Raw genomic sequence first — 23,158 nt, forward strand, 5'->3', positions numbered from 1 at the left:
TGTGGAATAAAACCGGCCACTGTAGTTTTGGATTAATTAAACTGAGCAAGTGTGCAACCGCCGGGATTATTGAATCCTTCATCATCCCTTCTCTTATTACAGCTGCTGATTGAATTTGACTTTCAGCTATGAATGATTCTCATCAATTGCTGCCAGTTGAGGATTGTGAACATGTGATCCCCTTTTAACTCGATAATGGCTGAGGGCTGCAAGATCCAAAGCAGAAGGGCTATTAGGCATAAGGGTGCTGTTTTCTTTTAAAGTTTAGCAAATCAGGAGGGACTAATTCAGAGCCAAATGCTGAGACTTTTAAAGCACTTTGTAGTCTGGACTTTTTCTTTTATTACCTCTTTGTTGTTTTCTATTTTGGGCTCGCAGCGTCTGCCAAAACCCCTTTTACCATGTACTATGTCCCCAAAGACGTGTGCCCTGTTTTGGTTCAACATCCAGGCTGACACACAGTTATACAGATGGAAACTGAATTAAAGTCCTGCTGTTTTTCTTTATATTTTTCTTCTTTCTTCAGAGGGATGTTTTAGCTTCATGATGCAGAATGATGTTTATGCAGACTTTGACACTAGATGGATGTTTTCACATTCATCTACTGAGAGTGGAAAGTTCCTCTGCGTTCAGCAACAATTTGATTTTAAGAGGCGGGCCTATGAACATGATTTGTGACATCACAAGTGGTTTGGAAGTCACTTCTCATCTAATTTGCCAAATATATAACATAACAGAACATAATATAATACATAATAAGCCTAATATGGCTCCCTTCAAATCAGTCAGACTCCTGAAAAACTTTTTACCTCAAAGATCACAGGAGTTGTTAGTCCACTGCTGCCTCGATCTGTTAGTTTGATTGTGTCATTGTGTGACTTTGGTGAATCTGAATTAACCTTTTAAAACAAAGAGGTCACACAATAACACAAAGAGACTAATGGATTTCGCAATGGCAACCAGCAACACCTGTGCTCTGCAATGCATAACTGACAACACTTTGCCTATGTATTTTTGTTGATTGGGAGAGATTGATATCTGGTTTATTTAATAGTAATTTCCAATGGGAAAAGGCTGTTTGACAACAAAGTAAAGCAGAGAAAATATTCTAAATATAGTTATATAAACATAGTTTTGTTGCTAACACAGGTGACAGCAGTACGTTGCTCAGCCATGCCAGTGTCCTTCTGTGCGTCTCCATCTACCACACTGTAATATACTCAATTTCAATATGAGGCTCTCACAAACCCATTTGAAATAATCCGTACTATCCCTTTAATACATGTCTAGAGTGGATCTTTAAACACTAATCTCAAAAAAGAGTTTCCAAGTTGTTTTTAGAGAACCCTACTTGATGTAATCCACACTTTGGGTCTAAATGCACCATCTAGCCTGCCTTAATGCACCGTCTGTGTTGTTGATAAGTACTAATACAGGACTAATACAGAAGTTTTGACTCTTTATTTGCTAGTGGCCTAGTTGCCCTCACAAATCGATTTTTAAAAGTCTTTGTTTCTCTGCCTGGCTGGGTTTTTTTTCCTTCTGTGTCACCTGCCTTTATTGGTTTCTGTCTATCAGTCAATGTGTTTTTCACCTTTATTTTTGTGTGGCTCAACTTTCAGAGCTGTATTATAGCTCAATTACACCATCTGGAGCCATGGAGACAACCAGTATTGATTTTGCCTTCTCTCTTGTCCTCAGTATTTTAGAAATGTTCACGTTGCTTCACCTCTGTATAAAAACAGTCAGGGCCATGCCCAGAGCATCAACAGGTTGGTTTACCTTGAATGTGCAGTATAATGTTAAGGCAGCACAGAAAAGGTCTTAATAAAAATGGATCTTTAACAGTTTCTTCTGTTCTGTCCACGGTTAATTGAGTGGCAGGCTTGATTGGATACTGTTAAAAGCCACAATAGGGGTCTTTCTTTGTTTTCCTCCCAAGCATGTCAAATTAAGTGGCTTGAGAGAGACTGCTGCTTTAAGTGGCAGAGCTTTTTAACATATCTGTGGTCATTAAGAGGAGGTGTGTGCAGAGTGGGAAAGGAAACAGAGCGAAAGAGAGAGCCAGCGTGTGTGTGTGTGTGTGTGTGTGTGAGTGTGTGTGGTGGCTTTGGTCTGCCTGTCGCCCACCTGCTCCACATGGGGTGGTAGGGGCCTGAGGGGTTGGGCAGGAAAATGAGACACAGAGGGTTTATTGGAGGGGTGTGTGTGTGTGTGTGTGTGTGTGTGTGTGTGTGTGTGTGTGTGTGTGTGTGTGTGTGACCAGTTGTCGCCTGGATTTAAAAGTGATTTCTCGAGTGTGATATGTGGATGTATGTGTGCGTATGGATATACACTCATAGAAGTAGAGGTGCCAGCTACAGCCGTGAAGAGCAGAACCTTTTTTATAAAGGTTCCAGTTGGAACACACATAAAGGTTTATACCTAGAACCATCTGTGAAAGGTTTCACCCAGAACCCCCTATGAGAGGTTCTACAGAGAACCCTTCTTAATGGTCCTTGATGGAACCCCTAGCCTTACAATGAACCTTTGATGTACCCTCTCCTCAAACGAAGTGATCTTCAGAAGCAAATGGCTGCGGGTAGAACCTCAGCCCTTCAGGAAGGATCCTTTTGAAACCCTTATGTTTAAGAGTGTACGTTTGGGATGGCGAACATGTGTTCATGTGCCTGCAGTGGGCGTGGGTGCCACAGCCTGTGATCGCGTCTGCATGTGTTTGTGTGTGCATGTGCGAGGTCACCTGGTGCAGCGGTCCCACACTTGCATACTTTCTTAAAACAGACAGGAATTCTGACACATGGCCCGAGGTATGTGACCCCTGAATAACTGGAATGGCTGCCTCAGATTAGACCGAGCCGGATGACCGCCATTGATCCTGACACAGAGACGAATGTTGGAGTCGATTACGCAGACACACAAATGACAGCGTGTGCACAAAAATCTATCATTTCTAGCAGGATATCGATAAAGACATGTACAAGTTGAATGACAAACAGTTTAAGGCAAACAGTGGAGACAATCACCACTTCAGAAATCAATGTGAGAACGAGCCAACAGTCATCGCAGCAAGAGTTGAGCTGCGAAACAGCGAACAATGAAGCAGAAAAAAACACTAGGCAACATCAATAGTGGCTTTTATGATGGTTGTCCAGTCAAATGACTTGTTTATTCTGGGGCCAGCATCACACAGCTTTGCCATCATGCCTCTAGACCAGTGAGCCTCAGTTCTTGGTGTGCAGCAGCTTGCAGATGGCCACTGTGAACGCAGTCCAAACCTCAACACTGTTTCAGGCTGTTTTTTGAATGGCTGCTCAGTGTATTAAATCCCTTTGGCTCCTGTTTTGGCGTTGGCAATAAAATCACAAGATTTTTAAGCTATGAGATGCATACAAACATAGCAACTGATGAAATTGTAAATAGACAAAAGTGGCTTAATTCATAGAGGGAAAGAGGCAAGTCTTTGGCAACTTAGGAACTCAGTAACAGATGCAGTGATTGATAATTCATCATCGGGATGGAGCCTTGAATGAAATGTATTGATTTGGTGGAATCAGATGCTCTTTTTGCAGTCCTGTTTGAGCCATTATGCGTGGACAGATAGTGAGGAAAATGGCATTCGTGGATGAGGTCATACGGCTGTGTGAAATATCATTAGGCCCCCTTAGACTCAAATGCATTGAATGTTGATTATGAATTCAGCACATGACCACACTGTTAGAAATAAGGGCTCCAAAAAGGTTCTCTCTGAAGGGCTGAGGTTTTACCCAGAAACATTTGCTTTTGAAGAACCTTTTTTTTTTTTTTTGAAGAAATGATTCATTAAGTGTTCTTTGTAAGACCATTAAATCCATTAAGAACCATTTTCCTACAAAGAACCCTTTTATGGAAGAAAAAGTTCTTGAAAGATTGTTGAAATCCTTGAACTCTTTTGTCATGGGTTATTTATATTATTTAAAAGTTTTCTCGGTAGAACCTCCTATGCAAGTTCTAGTTAAAACCCTTGGAATATAAAAAAGGGTCTTGGTAGAATCTCTTGGGTGGGTTCTAGATAAAGCTGATATAAAAGGATTCATGCTGGAACCCTCTGGTGGCTTCCATTTAAGACCCCTGGAATATTAAGACAGTTACCGATTAGAACCCCGTAGGTGGGTTTGACATTAAACCCTTGAAATATACAAAGGATCTTGGTAGGTTGGTGGGTTCTAGATTAAAAACACTGGAATATAAATGGTAGGTGGGTTCTAACTCAAACCCTTAAAATATAAAAAAGGTTCTGGGTAGGTGGGTGGGTTATAGATAAAAACTATTTCAAATATAAAAAGGTTCTTGGTTAGTACCCTTAGAAGGTGGAAAGATTCTTGACAGAACCCCCCAGAGAGGGTTCTTGGTCGGACCGTTATACTACAGAAGGGTTCTCTTTAATAACCTCTCATCGGGGGTTCTGGGTGAAGCCTTTCACAGATGGAACCAGGAACCAAAAAGGGTTCTCTTATGGGGAGGGTTCTCTTTATGGTTCTAGCCAGCACTTTTATCTCTAAGAGTGTAGTTAAGTCCCTTAATATTCTGAATCTTATTCCATGACTGAGTTTCCATCAGGTGCATTATCTGGAGGGACAGTACAGCCTGATAAGATATCAGACTGCTGTCTTTTCATATGCGGGCTATCAAAAGAGACTCGTATTTGTTCAGTTTTAACAAGACGGGCACTGGACTGAGTACGGTGCTGAGTTCTCTCCGATATCTACTTTTGAAAAGTTCTCTGCTCTTTGAATCAATCTCTGCATACAGATGTGGTTGCAAAACAGTTATGAATCATAGCACAGGTGTTTGTTTCTGAAGATGAACATGAGATTCAGCCTTGACTTGTGTGCAGCTGCTGTTTAATAATTTTTTATGGAACCAATCTGGTGTACATTATCAATGACAAACTGAGCCATGATGTATATTAAAGGTTATGATCGTAAAAACTTCTTCATGTACAAGCTCAGTGGTTTACGCGTGTCTGCTGCATTAACATAAATAAATAAATAATCTCTATATGTGTCAGTGGTCTGCTGTCATGTGTATTTGGGATGTTTAGCAGCAGAGTCACGTTCAGTAAAAGCAATAAACTGTTCCTGATGTAGTGTGAGATGGACGCAGGAGGATTCCTATCCCAACGCTCTATATTTCATGGTCAGGGTACACTATGTACAGCATTCAGGGGAAATTCATCACAGTGCAGTGGAAGATTTATCATTCTGATCTTTGGAAAATATCTCTGAGTGCATGTGTGTGTGTGTGTGTGTGTGTGTGTGTGTGTGTGTGTGTGTGTGTGTGTGTGTGTGTGTGTGATGGTGTGTGCATGAATATGGGTGGGTACTGTTGTAACCATAGCAAGCCATGTCGTGTCACCCCTTTCCACTGTGTATTCAATAAATGGATTGATTGAAGTCACTTTCCATGTTGCAGTCATATAAATGAAACCAAACTTTAGCCTTTGTTCTCTTCACTTTTTTTGCTGTGGGGTCTCAAACTCATTGTTGTTGGTTTGACTCTTGTGAGAACTACTTTGAGTTTTAGACCTTCAGAGTTTTATATATTTGCAAAGGGAAAAAAAATCATCAGTTTAAGAGGTCGAAAACTCCAGCAACATCTTGTAAAAAAAGCAACTTTATTATGAGTCTAGCACATCTTGGCTTGTGGCCTTCATCAGGGTCATCATACAACGCATTAAAAAGAACAGCTAAATTAGATGGCCATGTAACAAATAATTCTCTGGCAGAGAAGCAAGAGATGTTCACAATTATGAACATGTATCTCTGAGGAGGCACCTCACCTTATATGGAGGGGGTATACACTAACAACAACTTGCTGTTGGCATTTTATGTCATGTCCAGTCAAAAAACATCCAAATATCACAATCTAAAATATGTGTTTTTTGTTTAAAAAGTAGAAACGGATTCAGTGGGGTCAGAGAGCATCCAGTGTTATATGATACAATGCAGTAGTCTAAACATTTTAAACCTGATGGATGTTTATAGTGGAAAGTTTAGGTATTAATCTTTATTATTTAAGTAATATTACACAAAGTTATGCTACAGACAGAAATAGAGGCTAATACCACGTTGTATGAAACCAGACGTTCCTTCTGAGATTAGGGAAAGGTTTAAGGACATGAGGAGAAGAGACGTGCGGAGAATGAGACAGACAGTCCATACATAACCCAGTGTGTGTGTGTGTGTGTGTGTGTGTATGTGTGTGTGTGTGTGTGTTACTGTATAGCCTGCCTACCGAGCATGCCCCAGGTCTCTCCACATGCAGGGCATAGTCGCCATTCCCGGCCCTCAGTTGGCCTTCACCATGGTAACACCAACCACACTCTGTTTACACCCCTCTATGTGGCTGGGAAGCATGGGAAACAGAGGGAGAATGTGTGTGTGTGTGTGTGTGTGTGTGTGCGTGTGTGTGTGTGTGTGTGTGTGTGTGTGTGTGTGTGAGAGAGAGAGAGACAGATCGGTGTGAGAGTGGAGGGACCCGAATTTGTGGTTGCTGTTAGTGCTCACTCACTCTCTCTCTCTCTCTCTCTCTCTCTCTCTCTCTCACACACACACACACACAGTAAAAATCCAGATTACCTTCTCTCAGTTGAGTCCTCTGGAACAGTCTTGCCTCTGTGGCCGCTGTTCTTCCCTGTCGGGTCTCTTTGGGTCTCGCAGTGGAGGCCACTAGAGTCTCCATTATTGTAGCTGCACCAAATCCTGTTAAAACCCACTAATGACTGGGATTACACGGTTGCCTCCTCTCCCTCTCCTCGCAGCACCAGCGACATCCAGCCACGTCCACACTCTGAAACAAAGCTTGCAGCTCCAGTAATCATAATCACCTGAATTCAAAGTTGGAACAAGTTTCCATTCAGAATATAACACAGAAAAAAATAAAATACTTACTTTCTCATAAGGCGTTTAGGAATTAATCTAGTAAAAATATACAGAGGTTAGAAATAGTGATTCATTCTCACCAATTTTCAGGAACTGAAGTTACACGTTGTTGTGGCTACTAGAGTTGATTTAGGAGGCACACCCAGAGTGTTACTGGCAGGCTAGATATTGTGTTTTCATATTGTGGTTCCTGTAAAAATACTGGCTCCTTTCTTTTATATCAACAATGCTCAATTATTACATTGCTTAAATTTGTCCTTGTCCCCTTGAAACTTGTTTTTATTCAGCTATGATGCTACATTGTATGTTGTTTCAGCATTACTGGCTAGGTTTGGCTGCTAGCCTAATGTTAATGCATTGCAAAATAAACAGTGAGGCAATGGGCAATCTAATCTAAATGCAAATCACTTTGGTTTGATTTTGAACAGAAATATGTGGGCATACGTAGGATATTCAGTATTAAAGCTCCAGTGCGTAAGATTTACAGGGATCTGTTGGCAGAATATGGCAGAAATGGAATATAATTTGCATTTTCTGATGCAGACGATCTGAAAGTGCCTTCAGTACTGCTTAAATTGCACCACTGGACACCCCAAAAAATTTTATGTTCAGTGGAGGCGAGAAATAGCATTGGATTGCCTTGTAAAGTCTGAGTTGCTGCAGCCAGTTTGGGGCATGGTCTTTTGGGTCTGTGTCAGAAGGAGGAATAATCTGACGGATTCGTATTTCCCAGTCAGTTTCTTCAGGAGTTGCAAACGTGTCTGAGCAGAGCTAAGGCCAACACTCCAAACCTGACAGACTAAGTTATTGACTGACTGACTGATCAATGGTAACCATGAGTATCAGGTGTAAATATTGTATATAATCTCTGTTATTGGACTGCAAATTAAGACACTGTTCAATCTGTCTTGCACAATCTTTATTTTATGATGTTGTCTGTTTTGTAGGGATCTGTGATGAAACCCAGAGTGGACTTTCTGAGCTGTCTGTCTGTCTTTTGTGATTGTGATTCTTTTTCTGAGTGGGTTGAACTCTTAAATTTTGTTTATAATGCAATGGTGTGAGGTATTTATCTTTTTCAGTGCACTGGCATTGGGTCGATACTCAAAGTTCAGGAATTAGTTGTGGGATGGAAAAAATGGTATCAGAACCTCTAGAATATAATATTCATTAGTTTGATTTCACTAGTGTATAATGCCCTGAAAATAAGAACTATTGTGTTTTCCTTACTTCAGAATAAGTCTGTTATATCTAAGGAGGGAGTTGGTCCTGCCTGTTGCACCGCCTTGTTTCTACTGTAGGCCAGAATGGACAAAGAATACACAGGATCTAGATAAGTTTCATGGCCACCATAGGTTCTTCTACATGCTTGGAATGAAAGGGACAGATGAGGTGCAAGCTCACGGCTAGATGCCGCTAAATTTTACCCAGTGGTCCTTTAAAGCGCGGTGTTATATGTGACATCCCTTGATCACACTATATTGCTAGAATTTTGGTAATATGGCTTAATGGCATGTTCTATCAGCTGGTGTGTGTAAATAATTAATTCATGGGTGCAGATTAAGTAATTCAAAAGCATATATTCTTAAATTGAGAGCATTATTTACAAATGTCCTTACTTGCTTTGCTCCTTAGTAATAAAAATGGAGATGTTGGGAAATATTTTGAGAATATTTTATTAATTTTTTATCAAAAATGTAGAAAGAAAATTTAATCTTTTATGCACTTATTATGCATGCCTGCCTAGTTGCGCTAAGCGTGCATGTTCAAAACATGCCCCTCACTCCACTGACCGAGCCGCACACAAAAATACACATGCACCCACATGCACACACTCACAAAAGGAAATGTGGAGAGAATGCAGAAAACTATAATGGGAACTCCACCTTCCAAAAGAACAACCTGCCTCAGCGTGGGGGTGAGTGAACTCTGGCTTGTTGTATTTCATGCCACCACATCACCGAGGGCCTCTCCGTGCCCTCGGCCCATTCAGAACCTCAACAACTCCCTTCACAGCCCAAAGGTGCCTGCTGGCTTCCTCGGTTCCCTCCCATCCACTTTGTGAAGAGGATTTGAACCAGGGAAAGCCAAAACAATGTACAATGGACCTTCACCACCCATGATCCAGTTATGAAGAGGAGAGGAATATGGGTGAACAGGGTGACGAGAAAGAAGGGGCGGGAGGTGGAGAGGAGGGTGGACGTGCAGGCATTTAGTTTGCGGAAAGAGGGGTTGGTAGCAAAAGGTGCGGGGTGCATGCTAATCGTGTTTCTCTCTTTTCTGCTACCGGAGTGCAAGATAGTTTGACAAAGGCCTAGCAGATGGACCAAGCTGGCCTGTGGTCACCCCAGAAGAAACGCGCTGTTATGAAAACGACATTCTTGCACACAAAGCCTCTGTGTTCTCAGGGCCACGCATGGCTACATGTCCGACGGAGACCCTCTATGTCACTCTATAGCACTCAATCTCACACTCTTGCCCCGCGCTCAGTTGGTCTACTGTCTTGCCTTGATCATTCAGCTCTCTCTCTCCATCTGTACCCATCCTTTTTCAGTGTCTGAGAGGATATTTGCATACCTTCCATCCTACTCAGACATTTTTGTCGCTGAATTTCGGGAAATGCAAAGCCCACGCCAAGTGATTCACATTGACAGCCAATTGTCTGCACCCATCGGTTGTCAAAGGCTTCAGTTATTTCTTTCTCTTCAGAATCTCACGGTGTTTCAATTCCATCATGAACGGCACAGTCCCTATATGACAGATCCCTATGTTTTGTGTAATAATAGCAGAGTACCATCCTCAGAGCATGTTTAGCTCATAGTTTACAGTTCAGGGTGAGAAAATGATGGGAAAGAGGATGACATGCTAGATGTGAGTCTAAGACTGATTTGAACCAACTGATTGGCATTGATCAGATGTTTCCAACCTGTGTTAAGGGAGAGACTTACCGTAAAGAAACAGTGGAAGGGGGAAAAGACAGATGCATGCGGGAAATTAGCTATTGTAGTTCTGTGCACTGATTTGGCCCACTAATCTGTAGAAACTGAACAATAAACTATCCAGCCTACCTGTGATTGGCCAAAGTCTCCTGTCATGGGTTAAACTGCCGAGAGGATAAGCAGAAGTCTAGTTTTCTCTCAGACCACATGAATTACATTATTTAGTTATATATTTTTATTATGAAATTTTTACCCAATGATTCCAAAAATAAACTGCCTGTTCCAGGTTTAATAGAAAAATATGCTCTTTATAATTCCAGAACTTGCATGAGAATCACTACTTTTAATTTGGCATACTTTTACTTGCCAAAATATGAATAAATATAGACTAAAAATCAGTTTCAAGCATTGGCCTGCAGCTCACAGGGATGGGCATGGTGTCAGACTGTGAAGACCTCTGGTATAGATTAATTATTATGTCGTTTGCATGGGCTAAAGACATTAAGCTTCCTGACAATTCCTGATAATTTTGTTGGATCCAGTCTGAAACATGTGGTGTGAGTGGCTCAAGATTCACCATGAAATGTGACATTAAGTGCGGCAACAGTTAGAGGCAGTTAAAATCATGGCGAAGGAGAAGAACAGAATTAATGAACTGTCATTTACTGTGTATTGCTTTTGCAAACAACAGCTATTTCTACTCACATTATATGGATAATATGTTTAAGATTCTCAGCTCATCTTGTTCTGCACTGCATCATTATTACAAAATGTTGTTTTAAAGATTTACCTGATTCAAAATGCCTGGATTGGTCCACATAGTGTGCAAATGAATTGGGAGAACACTCACTCGCATTCTGTACCGGTACACATCTGTAATCTAATGGGTTCTATTCTTGGAAACAATAAACAATAAACAATAGAAAACCTATTTTTATATTCATGCTGCTTAGTGCAAATGGAAACAGGCTGCTGCATAATGAAATTAGGTTTTATCATTACTCTTTGCCGCATCTCTGCCCTAACAGGACAGCAGCTTTTACTCAGGCCAGTTGTTTAGTCTGAACTGTGCTCACAGGGCAAGAACTGAAATCTGACCTCAGCTTTAGGCTGCTGGGCCAGCCTGTCTTTTTTTCTTTTAGGTTGTGAGGACTCATAACAAGAAAATATTTGGAAAAAAGATAACAAAAATGCTGCTTTCTCTAACCACTAAACTGAAAGTGTGACATAATTTGTTGGCTTTTGTATATAAACTCCCTGTTCATTCTCCAACCTTCATGATTTCAGAGTGAACAATTTACTAGCAATCCTTTTAAGGAGTAGAAACAAATTTACCTTTCTATCACAGGCGTAGATATTTTTGGCAACTGTTTAAATAATTGCTTTTTTCAGATATTTAAATATTCCCTAGTTTAAGCCTCTTAAGTATGTGGATCTACTGCTTCTCTGTTTTCTTTGGTTCTTTCTTTTGTTATCTTTGGATTTTTTTCACTATTTTCTGACAGTACATAAACTGAAACTTGTCCAAATTCGCTTATTTCTGCTTCTTAAATGTGAGCATTTCCTGGTTTCTTTTAGTCCTCTATGACATTAAACTGAAATATCTTTGGGTTGTGGACAAAACAAGACATTTAAGGAAGTCACATAAAAGGCATATTCATCAATAATGCACATAATTGTTAATAGTTTCATTTTTCATTACCTCCATAATGATATAGTTTTTGAATGCAAAGCTTTTTGGCACACGCCGTCACTTGTCAGATCACACCTTGTGACAATAATGTAACTTGCTGTGAAATAAAGGCAATGAAATCTTGGCTGTGATGGATCGTGTATTACAAGCAGGCTTCAACTCTGTGCAAGTTGATTTTCATGGGTTATTAAATAAACTGAAACCACTGGCTGCCCAGAAGCTAAGAAATCAATTTTAAAAGTTCAAGTTTGCTTTGGAAAATGGGCCGCGATAATGTTAAGTGTATTCACTCTGTAGTTAATGGTCTACAACATACTTTGTAATACCGCCAGTGTAGTTCTGGAAGACGCTGCTTTCTGTCCGCAAAGTGAAGTTACACTGATGTGACTCACACAGCAGAGGGTGAAGTGAATATGTTGTAATATGAGTTCAGGTGCAGCGGTAGTTGAAGAGGTGAAAGGGTGCATGTGTGTGTTTGTGCGAGCATGTCTCCTTGCACATGTGTGTGTTTAGAGAGCTGGTGTTGACACAGACACAGCCGCTCCATTGTCCTCCTCCATCTCCAGTCAGGATGTTTGAGGGACGCCTCATCGCTTGGCTCCCTCTAATCTCTGCTGGAACCAAAAACCCTGTGGCTGGAAGGCCTCGGCCCTCGAGGACGCTGTCAATGCCGGGACAAGAGAGGCACAAGACAAGGGAGCGTAGCTGGGAAGGTTACTGCCGAAAATTATGGAGCAGTCAATTATAGATTTCTCATGAGCTGTTTTAAAATTGCAGGCAGTAAAATAACCCATGGGATTACACTAAATCTGCCAAGTAATCCCCTGATTTAATAGCTTTTGATTTAGTTTTGTCTTTTTAATATAAAGTTTGAATTTTAATATAAAGATATAAATGAAGCTAAGTGAAGAATTTGCTGAACTTTAGGAGCGATGGCTGAACATTAGTGATATCATCCATCAGCGTTATTATCACCCATCTTTTTCCTTTTGCATTTAAATGTTTCTTCTTTGTCATTCCTCTATCTTTAACAAATTACGGTTGCTGTTTTAATAATCAGATTTAGCTCTGTGATATGTCTCCTGTTGCCCTGGCAGCAAGGTGAGAGAAACACTGAAGCACAGAAGGGCCGTTAAGGAACCCTGGAAATTCAATCCAGATCAATTAGTGTGAGTAGTGCGATGGTAGTGCGACCAGAGAGCCTTAATGAAAAACATTTTGCAGAAGAGTGTGTGGTTTTATCCTAAAGTGCTAGACTTTTAGTCATAGCAGAGTGACAGTCAGCATCTGGCTTTTGCCAAGCAAGTGAACTTGGAAGGGCATGGGATGCATCCCAGTGACCTAAAGTTGACTTCCGTCTTTTCCTTTTTTTCCTCTTTCATGGCTGAAAATGATTTTAATTTCAATCGATTTCAAAGAACGGGATTGCTTTTGAGAGAACAAACGGAGTGGTTATCCACTTTGAGGGGCAGAGCTGGCAGGCATGAGGAATCAGGTGGATTTTTTAAAAGAGGGTTTTATTTACCCAAAAATGAAGAAAACAATTTACAAAGCAACAGAGTTCTGGGACCCTAAAAGAGGTCAACAAAAAAGTACTAAACTTTTTAAAAAGATGATAGTGTGACTAGAGGAGGGAGTAAGTCAAGTGTGCAGGTCACGAGGAAGTCCCTAGTTACTGTGGCGAGAATCAAGCAAGTCAAGTCGAGTCACTGCTCAGGTTAAGCAAGTCACAAGTTAAGCCATATGAAAGTCTGATGATCCCCCTCCAGTTTCTATATTTAATTCAGTTAAAGGACAATGGCCATAAAAAAAATTAAGTTTTATTCTCAACGTTAATGAAAACTGTTGCAGCCTGCTTACACCTTATAAATCTTATCTTAGGCAATCAGTAACAACAACAATAGAAAGTATAGCCCTTAAATTCTAAGTGGCTCAAAATGGAAAGTAAAAGCCAAGTCTAACTTAACATTAACTTAACATTGGCTTTCTAGATAATGTTTGACCATCTGTTGGTCAAATCCACCCACAACACAGATACTAGTTTGGTGGAAATGTTGTCCCAGGCCCCTTTTTTCTTCCGGTTGTCCTTGTTTGTAGTCAGTGTTATGTTGCACAGCTCCCAGTATTCAGACACCAGCATCATCAGCTCCTCCACAATCGCTTCTTTCTGACCTGAGATGTCTGCTGTTTCCAAATTAGCCAAAGTCAGGTGAAAACCGCCAGACGTTCAGCAGAGTGAACTTTGGGTGACAGAGCCAGTTCTGTGTGTGTTCACGTGGGTGGCGACGGCTTCTTGCCCCTGCAGCCACGATCAAAACTGCTTTCCTTTTCCTGCTGCCTTCCCTTCATTGAAATGACTGGAGGTGAGGTGGTGAGTTACCACGTGGCGGCTAAAAAGACACATTCATGCACCTTTCTGTGTGGGTTTTTGTAGTGATGAATGAAGTTGGATGTTGCGGTGCTCGTGTCAGACCTTGCATACTGCCATTCTCTTGTTTCTGCCATCATCAACAACATAATTCTTGATCCCAAATTTTATTATTTTTGGACAAGCCCACTCTGTGATACCTGCCTTGTCTGTTAGCATTTTATCAGTATTAGTCCTCAAATGTGCGACGTAAGTCTGGCTTGAGTCAAGTCATGTGACTCTGATGAAGGCAAGATAGATTTGTTGAGGTAGACAAAGCATTGTGTCCTGTAATAGAGTGGTGTGGCTTATTATACTTTTTGCTTTAATCTCAGTGTAGACATGAAAAATAGGAACAGTGACATGAAAACAGCAAAATATTTCGCCAACAGGTTTTTGCTCATGGCTTCACCGGAAATGTGTCATCTCCCACCAAGGAAGCAGCTCTGTTTTCTTAATTTCAACTGCTCTCAAAGATTAATTATTCAATTTAAGCATCGTGGTTGATAATGTACAGTAGGCTGGGTTTTATCCTCGAGGAGATGGCGGTGGCCCCCAGGAAAGCGATATAAGTGGATTCATTTCAAGATGCCTGTTCCTCCAAAGACTTTATTAGATTTAGTTAATGAGAGAGCAAGGCAGGCTGACTGGCTGAGCGCAGGTTGGGGAGCTGGAACGTAATTAAGCCGTGAGTCTGACGATGCCACTGTTATACACTTTGATTAAAAACACGTTCAACAGCTAATCTCCAACAAATTAAAGCAGTTACATCGTTTGGCTCGGTCACCTTTAGTTCGCACCTCAAATAAGGAAAATTCCCCTTTTTTTCTTTCTTGCCGTTTCTTCCACTCACACCACTTCTTCACCTTCTACCCCCCTCCCTCTGCCTGTCTGCACCCTAATTCTCCATGGTAAGTAGGTGTAGCTACATGCCTGGTCCGTCTGTCTGAGATGTAGTTAACCCTTGTGGCTTTTATGTCTTCCATATGCCCTGCTGGGGCCTATATGGCTGGACTGTGTAATACAGGAGAAGGCTGTATATTTCCAGGCCAGCACACACAAGTCTTCTTGTCTGAGCTATAATGAGTGTTAGTATAGATTTCCTGTGGCTCAAACACTAGGCTTAATTGACCTGAACAGCTCTGAGTGACTTGGCACCTCCCGTCTCAACCTTCCCCTCCCTCCCTCGCACCCCCCTGAAGACCTTTCTCTGGGACAAAGAGGCTTTGTCCCCGGGCCTGCGCCACAGCGCTCTAAACCTTTGTTGACTGTTTCTGTCTGACAGAGCAAATAGCTCTGGCCTCCTTTTGTTTATTGTCATTTTTGAAGTTTGAACAAAGTTTATACAAAGCCCCTTTTTCTGACGTTGTTTGCAGCCTGCAGGGGGAAAACATGGGGAAGAAAAGAAATGGGTTTATTGTTTGTAGAATTTTTTTGACTGTCTGCTGCTGTCTGACCTTCTATCTTCTCATCTCTCTCCTTTCTCTCCCCGGCCCTCCCTCCATCGCTTGCAGGGATCACATATACACGGTGGACACAGACACTGCCAACAGTGACGAGATCTTTTTCAGTAAGGTGAGTGAGACGTCTGTCTCTTTGAGGACGTGTTGTTCTCGGCATGCTGTGATTGACAAGGTAACCCTAATAACCCTGGCTCTGAGTGCCAGTGTGTGTTTGTGTGCACGTGGGTGTATACGTGTGCGCCTGCCAGCAGTCTTACTCACCCGCTCACCGGTGTGAGTCTGCCGTGCTCGCCGCGCTGACCCCGTAAAGAAGATTATCCAATCAATCAGCTAGCGAACCGCCTGCGTCATCCAAGCTCATCAGTGGGACAGCAGAAAGGTCTGATGGGTTCGTAACGGAAGCTGAGAGCACAGTAGAGGAAGTGAGGGAAAAAAATCACACAGGAATCAACTAATCTTTTCTCATTAATGTAAATATACAAATTTTATTTTATTCAAGTTGATTAAACTTGACAACTTAACAACTAAATTTAACACCATCACTAAGACTCTTTTTTGACTCTCTTTAATCTACAGACACAGTCGGCACACATGTCATTTGCTTACTATCATTATAACTAACCTGTGATGCAGTGTTTGCCACAGACCTACATGTCTGGCATTGACTGGCCCAGCACTATAGTGCTTGTTTTCACCCAACAGTGACATATGCTTTTCATACTACTGTGCAAAAAAAGTGTTGTGTTTATGTGCGAATCATTTAAAAAGTGGTGCTGGTTTCTATTAAATATATATTTTCAATTACATAATTTATTTCTAAATTTAATGACGGATACAATTTCATGTTTTTAAAAGTTGTCCCACCTGAGATCTTCACCCAAGTGTACTATACAGAGTTCAATCAACTCATTAAATTCAGTTTTTAGAGAAACATGATCAGCATATTAGCAGGCTTCCATGCATGCATTTTATTAAAACTCTCCTGAGACGCTACTTTTTTATAGTTATATTAAAACAGATATGATATTGCTGTGTGTTTTTTTAATACACTTTAAGATAAGTCATGGTTATTTGTTTTTATAATCATGAAAACACTGCAAACCATGATGAAGGTTTGTACTGAATTAGTCCTCACCTCTTTATATTAAAGTTTTATTGATTCACTGGGAATAGTTTCACATATTACCAACAGGAACAGCTGCAGCAGTAAGGTCTTTGTATGAAATGATACGCTGACTTTTCAAACTGAGAAAATGCAAAAGATTGGTTAAACTTAATATCTTATAACTGAGCTTATTATTAGCTTATTGAACATTTTTTCCCAGCTACAAATAAATTATAAAACAATATTTGTTTTAAATCAAAACAAACTTGTCTTTTCAGATTCAGTCAACTTAATTTTTTTAAGCAGCCCAGACACTAACTTTATTAAGTTAAAAGAAATAATTTATCTTTTACAATGAAGATGAGCAGGAAAATGAGAAAAAAAGAGGAGAGAAAGGACAAAAAACAGGTAAAGGTAAGATGAGATGAATAGCAGAAGGGCGAGAAAGACAAGATGGATACAGAGGGGAAGAAGATCCCATTGTATATTTTCAGATTATTCAAAAAAAAGCAGCTCATATTTACATAGGCCCTTGGCTGTAATAACCCACTCTGCATCCCCGTTCTAACCACTCCTCGCTGGCATCACTTGCCCTTAACATAATGCATGCAAACAGAATTCAAACAAGACCATTCTCGTGTATACAACAACCCGCCTTCCCTCCACCTCATCCACTTCAATGTCAAAGTGCGGTGAGTGGGTCTTAATGAGAGCGGGCTGCAGATGAAAGGCTGGTGGGAGACGCGCTGATTGATTGATGACTGAGGGTCTTTAATCAGTGGCCGAGCTCCAAACATGTTGTACAACAGCGCCGGCTACGCGGCAGTCTGAACCAGAAGCTCAGAGCTGATCCTCAGGCCACACAGGGGAGGGGCAAAAAGCAGTGTATGTCTACATTTATGTGTGTGTGTGTGTGTGTGTGTGTGTGTGTGTGTGTGTGTGTGTGTGTGTGTGATATCACATATATATATAACTTAGCATTTACTGACAGTGTTGGCAGGGTTGCTTTTAAAATGTATTCCACTACAAATTACTGACTACATGCCCTGAAATGTAATTTATAATGTATTCCATTTAATTACTAATTATCCAAAAGACAGATCCAAAGACAGATCCAATATATACAAAGATTTAATAATAAAATAAAAAATTACATTAATACATATGAATGTTGTGTGTGTATTTAAAGGGGACTATAGTGTACTTCTCTACAATTCTGCAGCTTCCATATGTGCCACAAAAGTTAAAAATGGCCGCCAGGTTGTAAAGAAGTGCATAGCAGATTCCTTAACGAAACATGAAACTTCTCCAGTTGTACATACTACAGTCCATAACATCTGAGCCATCCAGTGTCGATGGAGGCGAATAGTCATTCCATTTATATAGGATGAGCCTTCTGAGTTGTGAATATTAAACACCAGAAATGTAATAATTTAGGACATGTTGTGACCTTTTTTGACCATGTATACAGGTAAAATGTTATTTTATATTTCCATGAAAATAAATTCCTGACAGTGTCCTCAGTGTGCGTCTCCTCTTCTCCTTCATCCCCACGTGCACTGCAGGTTTATTTTAAAAATGCATTTATGGGAACTATATTCAGAATACCACCAGTCTAAACTGTAAACATTTAAACTGTATTTAAACTGTAAACATACTTTGTATCATAATTTGTATTTCAAGCACTTGCATTCAGAATATCCTTTAGTCCCTCTGGCTGATAAATATGTGTGAAAATGAAAAAGGGCTTGTAGGTTTGTGTATTTGTAGTTAACTGGCAGGTATCGGCTAGCGCTGACCCACAGGCCAAGGCAGTGTGTGTGTATGTGTGTGTGTGTATGGACAAGGATTGCCATCCTATCAATCCACAGAAATGAGCTCCCAGCTCTGAGGCGGGATCTGTCCTTGGGCAGACTCTGTACCGCTCCGGGGTCAGTATCGTATTTCCTCCTCTCAGGCAGAGAATTAGAAGTTCAAGGAGGTAAACTGATCTGCAATCAGTGCTTAGAATAAAGTTCACCTCGGAGCAGGTGCCTCATTAGGGAAATCAATGAGGGAGAATCTCAGATGATGATTATTGATCACAGTATGGATTGGTTATCGAGCTCTACAGTGCCTTCTGTTTTTTTTCTCTGTTAATCTTGTTTGCTTTGTCTCCCTCTCCTTCTCTCCTTTACGTTCATCTTCTTTTTTTCTCTCCAGAAAATGACATGGAAGTCCAGACAGGCAGACGTGGATACTTGCAGAATGAAAGGGAAGCACAAGGTAGAGAAAACACACACACACACTCAAACTTCATTTAACTCACTAACTTCATTCAAAGCATAAATGTCACTCTGTTCTTCATAAAACACATTTTTACTGACTCGCACATTATATAATGCAGACAAGCTGTAACAGATGTAATTTCTCCCAGTTTCTCTCTCACACACACATTAACTGACACAGAAAACCCTGAAGGTGCAATAACACACACCTGCAGTTCATATAACTTTCTGCTATCACAATTTATAGAGCATATCAGCGATAATCTTCATATCAAATAGCAGTTAAATTGTATTGTCTCTGGATTAAATGTGCATTCTAACAGCTGTGCAACATGAATGATGGCTTCATTATTGTTCCATAAAGACATTCAAAAGAACATTACATTTGCCTGTAAATATGTCTTACTGTAATGTACCGTGAGGAAATACTACGTTTCATGAGTGTATTCTTGATGGTGCCTCTCTCTTGTCTGAAGAGCACTACATGTTGTACTTCAAAGGGAAGAAAAGAAAGAGCATCTTGTTTAAACCACATGTGGCTTTCGGTGTAAAAGTGTCTATTATTAAAAGGCACAAATGTCACCATGGACTTTCTTCTTTCTCTCTGTCTTTCTTTCTTTCTCTGCTGGTTCCCTGAAGGACGAGTGCCACAATTTCATCAAAGTTCTCCTGCAGCAAAATGAAGACACCTTGTTTGTCTGTGGAACAAATGCTTTCAACCCCTCCTGTCGAACCTACAAGGTAGGGACACACATAAATATACACACTCACACACGTTACACAGGGAGGCTGTTTACACCTGGTATTAATGTGTGCAGAGTGATCTGATCAGAAGTGCTCCAGTCAAGATGCATGAAGGGTACATTCAGATCTGATCGCTCAGACCACATTCGTAGGTGGTCCGGCCCGAATGTGACCACATTCTTTGAACAGTGTGTACGAAATGTGTCCTGGGCCACACTGAAGGACCGCCTACTCAAATGATGTTCTGTAAGTGCATCATTTGGTTCATTGTAATGCAAATTACGTGTTTGGCTCTCTTACCTGCCGGTTAAAGCAACAAATATTTCCACAATATGAATATCCCCTACAATATGACTCCCTTAAAAATTTTTTGAGAGATATTGTGTTTTTGTCACGGTCTACAACAAATTCTTGTTATTGGGGCCTTTATTATTATTTCTTTCTTTATGTGAAAAACATTGTGTTCTTTTCCCCAGGGTGTTAATGGCTACTGTTGAGCCACTGGTTAAAAACAATGCATTTTGCAAACATGAAACCGCCAGGGCAAATTCTTAATCATTTGTACATTCTTGTAAATGTATGCAATACATACATAATAAGTTGGGTCATTCCTGTGTAAAAAAAGACATTGTGTTGCTGTGAAGAGCACGCTTGGTGCCGTGGTGTGCCTCTTCTGCTGGACTGCTGACAGTGCAGGTAAAACATGATGCTCATGGAGGCTGATAATGGAGTTTAGTGTGGTGCTGAAGCCAATGACCCAGTCACAAGTGGGCACACAAGATGCTATTGGAAATACATTGTAATTCCAGGTACTTAGAGCTATCCACTTGTGATTGGATCACCCAAGACATATGTTGATACCAGGAACAGCCTCATGTATGTAAGCAGCTCTGGCGACCCCTTTTCTCAGTGACAGTCATATTGTGCACATATGGTTCTTAAAAGTCATATTCTCTCTATCTTCTGTCTCTCTTTTTCTTTCTTCCTTTGTCACACACTTGTGCACACACTGTAGGATATTTTTCACATGCAACTTCAACCATGTGGGAGTTTTGGGGGGCTGAGCTATGAAACGATGGACATAGATGGATGACTTTCACAACTCAGCAGGCCCTCCTTCTATGTCTTTATCTCCAGGTGTACTTTGACACGCTCGATTTAGAAGCAGAGAAACCTATCTACCTACCCTCTTGAATACACACTCACTCACACACACACACACTCACAGACACACACTAAAGTGAAGGGGCAGTCCTGAAATCCAATTCAACCCTGTCCTGTAAACAGACGCCTTGCTGGCCGTATGTATGCGGGCATGTCTGGAATAGTTTCAAGATTCCTTCAGGTAAAGCAAAACCACCTTGTGAATACACGTTTGAGTGACCTTGTGTCAAATAAAGAGAGCAGGTAGACATTAAAATTGACTTGATGGGCAAAAATAGAGATGTCAAGAGAAGAGGGACGTGAAGACAGGGACAGGAAGATTGGCATACAGGGAAGCAGATGGACCAAAAAAAAAAAAAAAAAGGCATACAGGCAGACAGAAAGACAAACATAAAAAGCAGACGGGCTGTCTTCAAGCTGAAAATGTCCTCATTTTTTCCTTCCCTAGTGACACAAATCTGATGTTTTTTGATGCCTTAGTGTGAAAAGTGAGCAGCATTGCCACTGCATTGAGTAAATCGTAGCTCATTCATGAGACAGTTGAAATGCCTATAAGCTGCAGCAGCTGGGCTGACTTAGCAACAGCCAAACAAAAATAGCTTAGTTTAAGTTTTTTGTTTTACTTATTAGGTTGTGATGACAACATATTTGATTGTGTTCAGAGACAATGTTTCTTTGAGTGAATGAAACAAAACATTCATAGTGCTACTATGTCACTTAAATTGAAAAAATATAAAGACTTAAAGTTCTACACATTTCAGGGTGTGCTTGCTTAAAATTTCACATAGTTAAGGGTGTGCCCACTTTTAGTGACAGGTGGGTACTGTCACAGGTGGCTAGTCGCTCAGTATGTGTTTCATTTGGCAGCCTCAGCTCCAGTGAACCTCTTTGCTCATTTTTGGATTACCTGTGAGTTAGCGGAGTCAGACACCGCCAAGATGGTGACAGCCAGAGCCACAACACCGAGAGCTTCACAGTGGCTCTTCAGAAACTCATGGACGCTTCATCCACTACTTATTATACTGTCTATACATTTATATAATGTATATGAAACGTGTGTAGAAAGTGCAGGATTATGACAGAGTTCAGGTTTTGCATCTCTTGCAACAAAGGCACTTTCATTAAGGTCAGGGAAAGATCATGATTTTGGTTAAATGTTAATACAAAAAAGTCGTTGGTCTCAAGTCACTGTTGAATTTTGAATAATGGTGTAGCCGCTATGACTGGATAGTGTTTTGCAAAATTGCTATGTACATTAACAACATTTTCTCATTATGTCAATAGAAAATGCATTTCCGTCACCATTGCATTTCCCTCAAAATATATTTGCTGTTGTAAATTAGTTGTATATAAATATAATTTCTGGGAGATAGGGATGGAAATACAAACCTAACATAACTGCAGGAAACTCAACGTCACTGTCATTTCATTTCAAGTGTCTGGAGAGGTGATATTGCAGAGTAAATATGAGTGGTCATCCAGAGAAATCAGATATGAACAATTCATACAGAGAATGAAAGAAAGATGTAGGAACAGTCAGACAGACAGAGGAGAAAAACAGGCGGGCAGACAGAAAGGCTCAGCAGAGGTTCTGTCCTGAAGGATGTTATTGTTCGGTTTGTTTGGATGTGATGTGATGGTCACAGCACATCTAGATGTTATCTAGGTGGCCTGTGGGGAAAACTCTCCTGCTTTGGTTCACTAGATCTGTTTACCAAGAAAGAAGACATCTCCGCTCCGTTGCCTTTGTGGTTCAGCATGCTAAGCACACAGAGTGGACGTCTTTCAATTCACTGATTCCTCCTGCGGGGAAAGTGGAATTTATGTCTCTGCATTTATCAGGCGTGGTTAGCTTTTATGGCTCCTCCGGTTATGGTTTCAAGGTTTGTGTTTTAGCTGTTACTGCACTGGTATTGCTGCTACTTTGGTGGAGTTAAGGGGACGTGTTGTAAAACACGATGACGCTTGGTAAAATACATACACGCACGCTTGCCTGTAGAAACATAAAAATCAATGCAAACTGCACATAAATCACTGCACATGAAAGGCAATGTTAACCGTATTTTAATGAGGAATATTTGTTAAGAAAAAAGATGAGTACCACATCTGTCCATAACACTATGATGGAAAAACAAGTGTTCATTAAAATATTTTTACATGTTTCCAATTTGCACAGTCCAATTAGCCCTCACACATCCCTTTGACTACAATATAATTATTTTTTGGGGGAAAAAAAACATAATTTTTGTCTGGAAATAATTGCATGAATATGACATGATTAAATTCAAATGAAATTGTGTAAAGGAAATCCAGAGATTTTCTCCTGAAAACATTCTAACATGTTAGAAAATAATTGCTGAAAACATGTGACTAAACTGAGAACTATGTAGTACTAGACTGGGAGTTGGATTTTTTGGATGGACCTGTAATATGGCTTGATGATGCACTAGTGCCAT

General features: G+C 40.6%; 1 protein-coding gene across 3 annotated transcripts in view; it reads left to right on the plus strand.

Annotated features, from left to right (window-relative positions):
* Positions 1 to 23,158, plus strand: part of sema6a (sema domain, transmembrane domain (TM), and cytoplasmic domain, (semaphorin) 6A) — a 146,352-nt gene that overhangs the window by 64,874 nt on the left and 58,320 nt on the right. For all 3 annotated transcript variants that reach the window (XM_084728487.1, XM_084728488.1, XM_084728489.1), the window contains exons 4-6: positions 15,474 to 15,534; positions 18,730 to 18,792; positions 19,434 to 19,535. In XM_084728487.1, the coding sequence (XP_084584613.1) occupies positions 15,474 to 15,534; positions 18,730 to 18,792; positions 19,434 to 19,535 (226 nt within the window). The remainder of the gene's footprint in view (positions 1 to 15,473; positions 15,535 to 18,729; positions 18,793 to 19,433; positions 19,536 to 23,158) is intronic.

Source organism: Lutjanus erythropterus, chromosome 10 (assembly GCF_056507025.1).
Source record: "Lutjanus erythropterus isolate fLutEry1 chromosome 10, fLutEry1.hap2, whole genome shotgun sequence".
NCBI lineage: Eukaryota > Metazoa > Chordata > Actinopteri > Lutjaniformes > Lutjanidae > Lutjanus > Lutjanus erythropterus.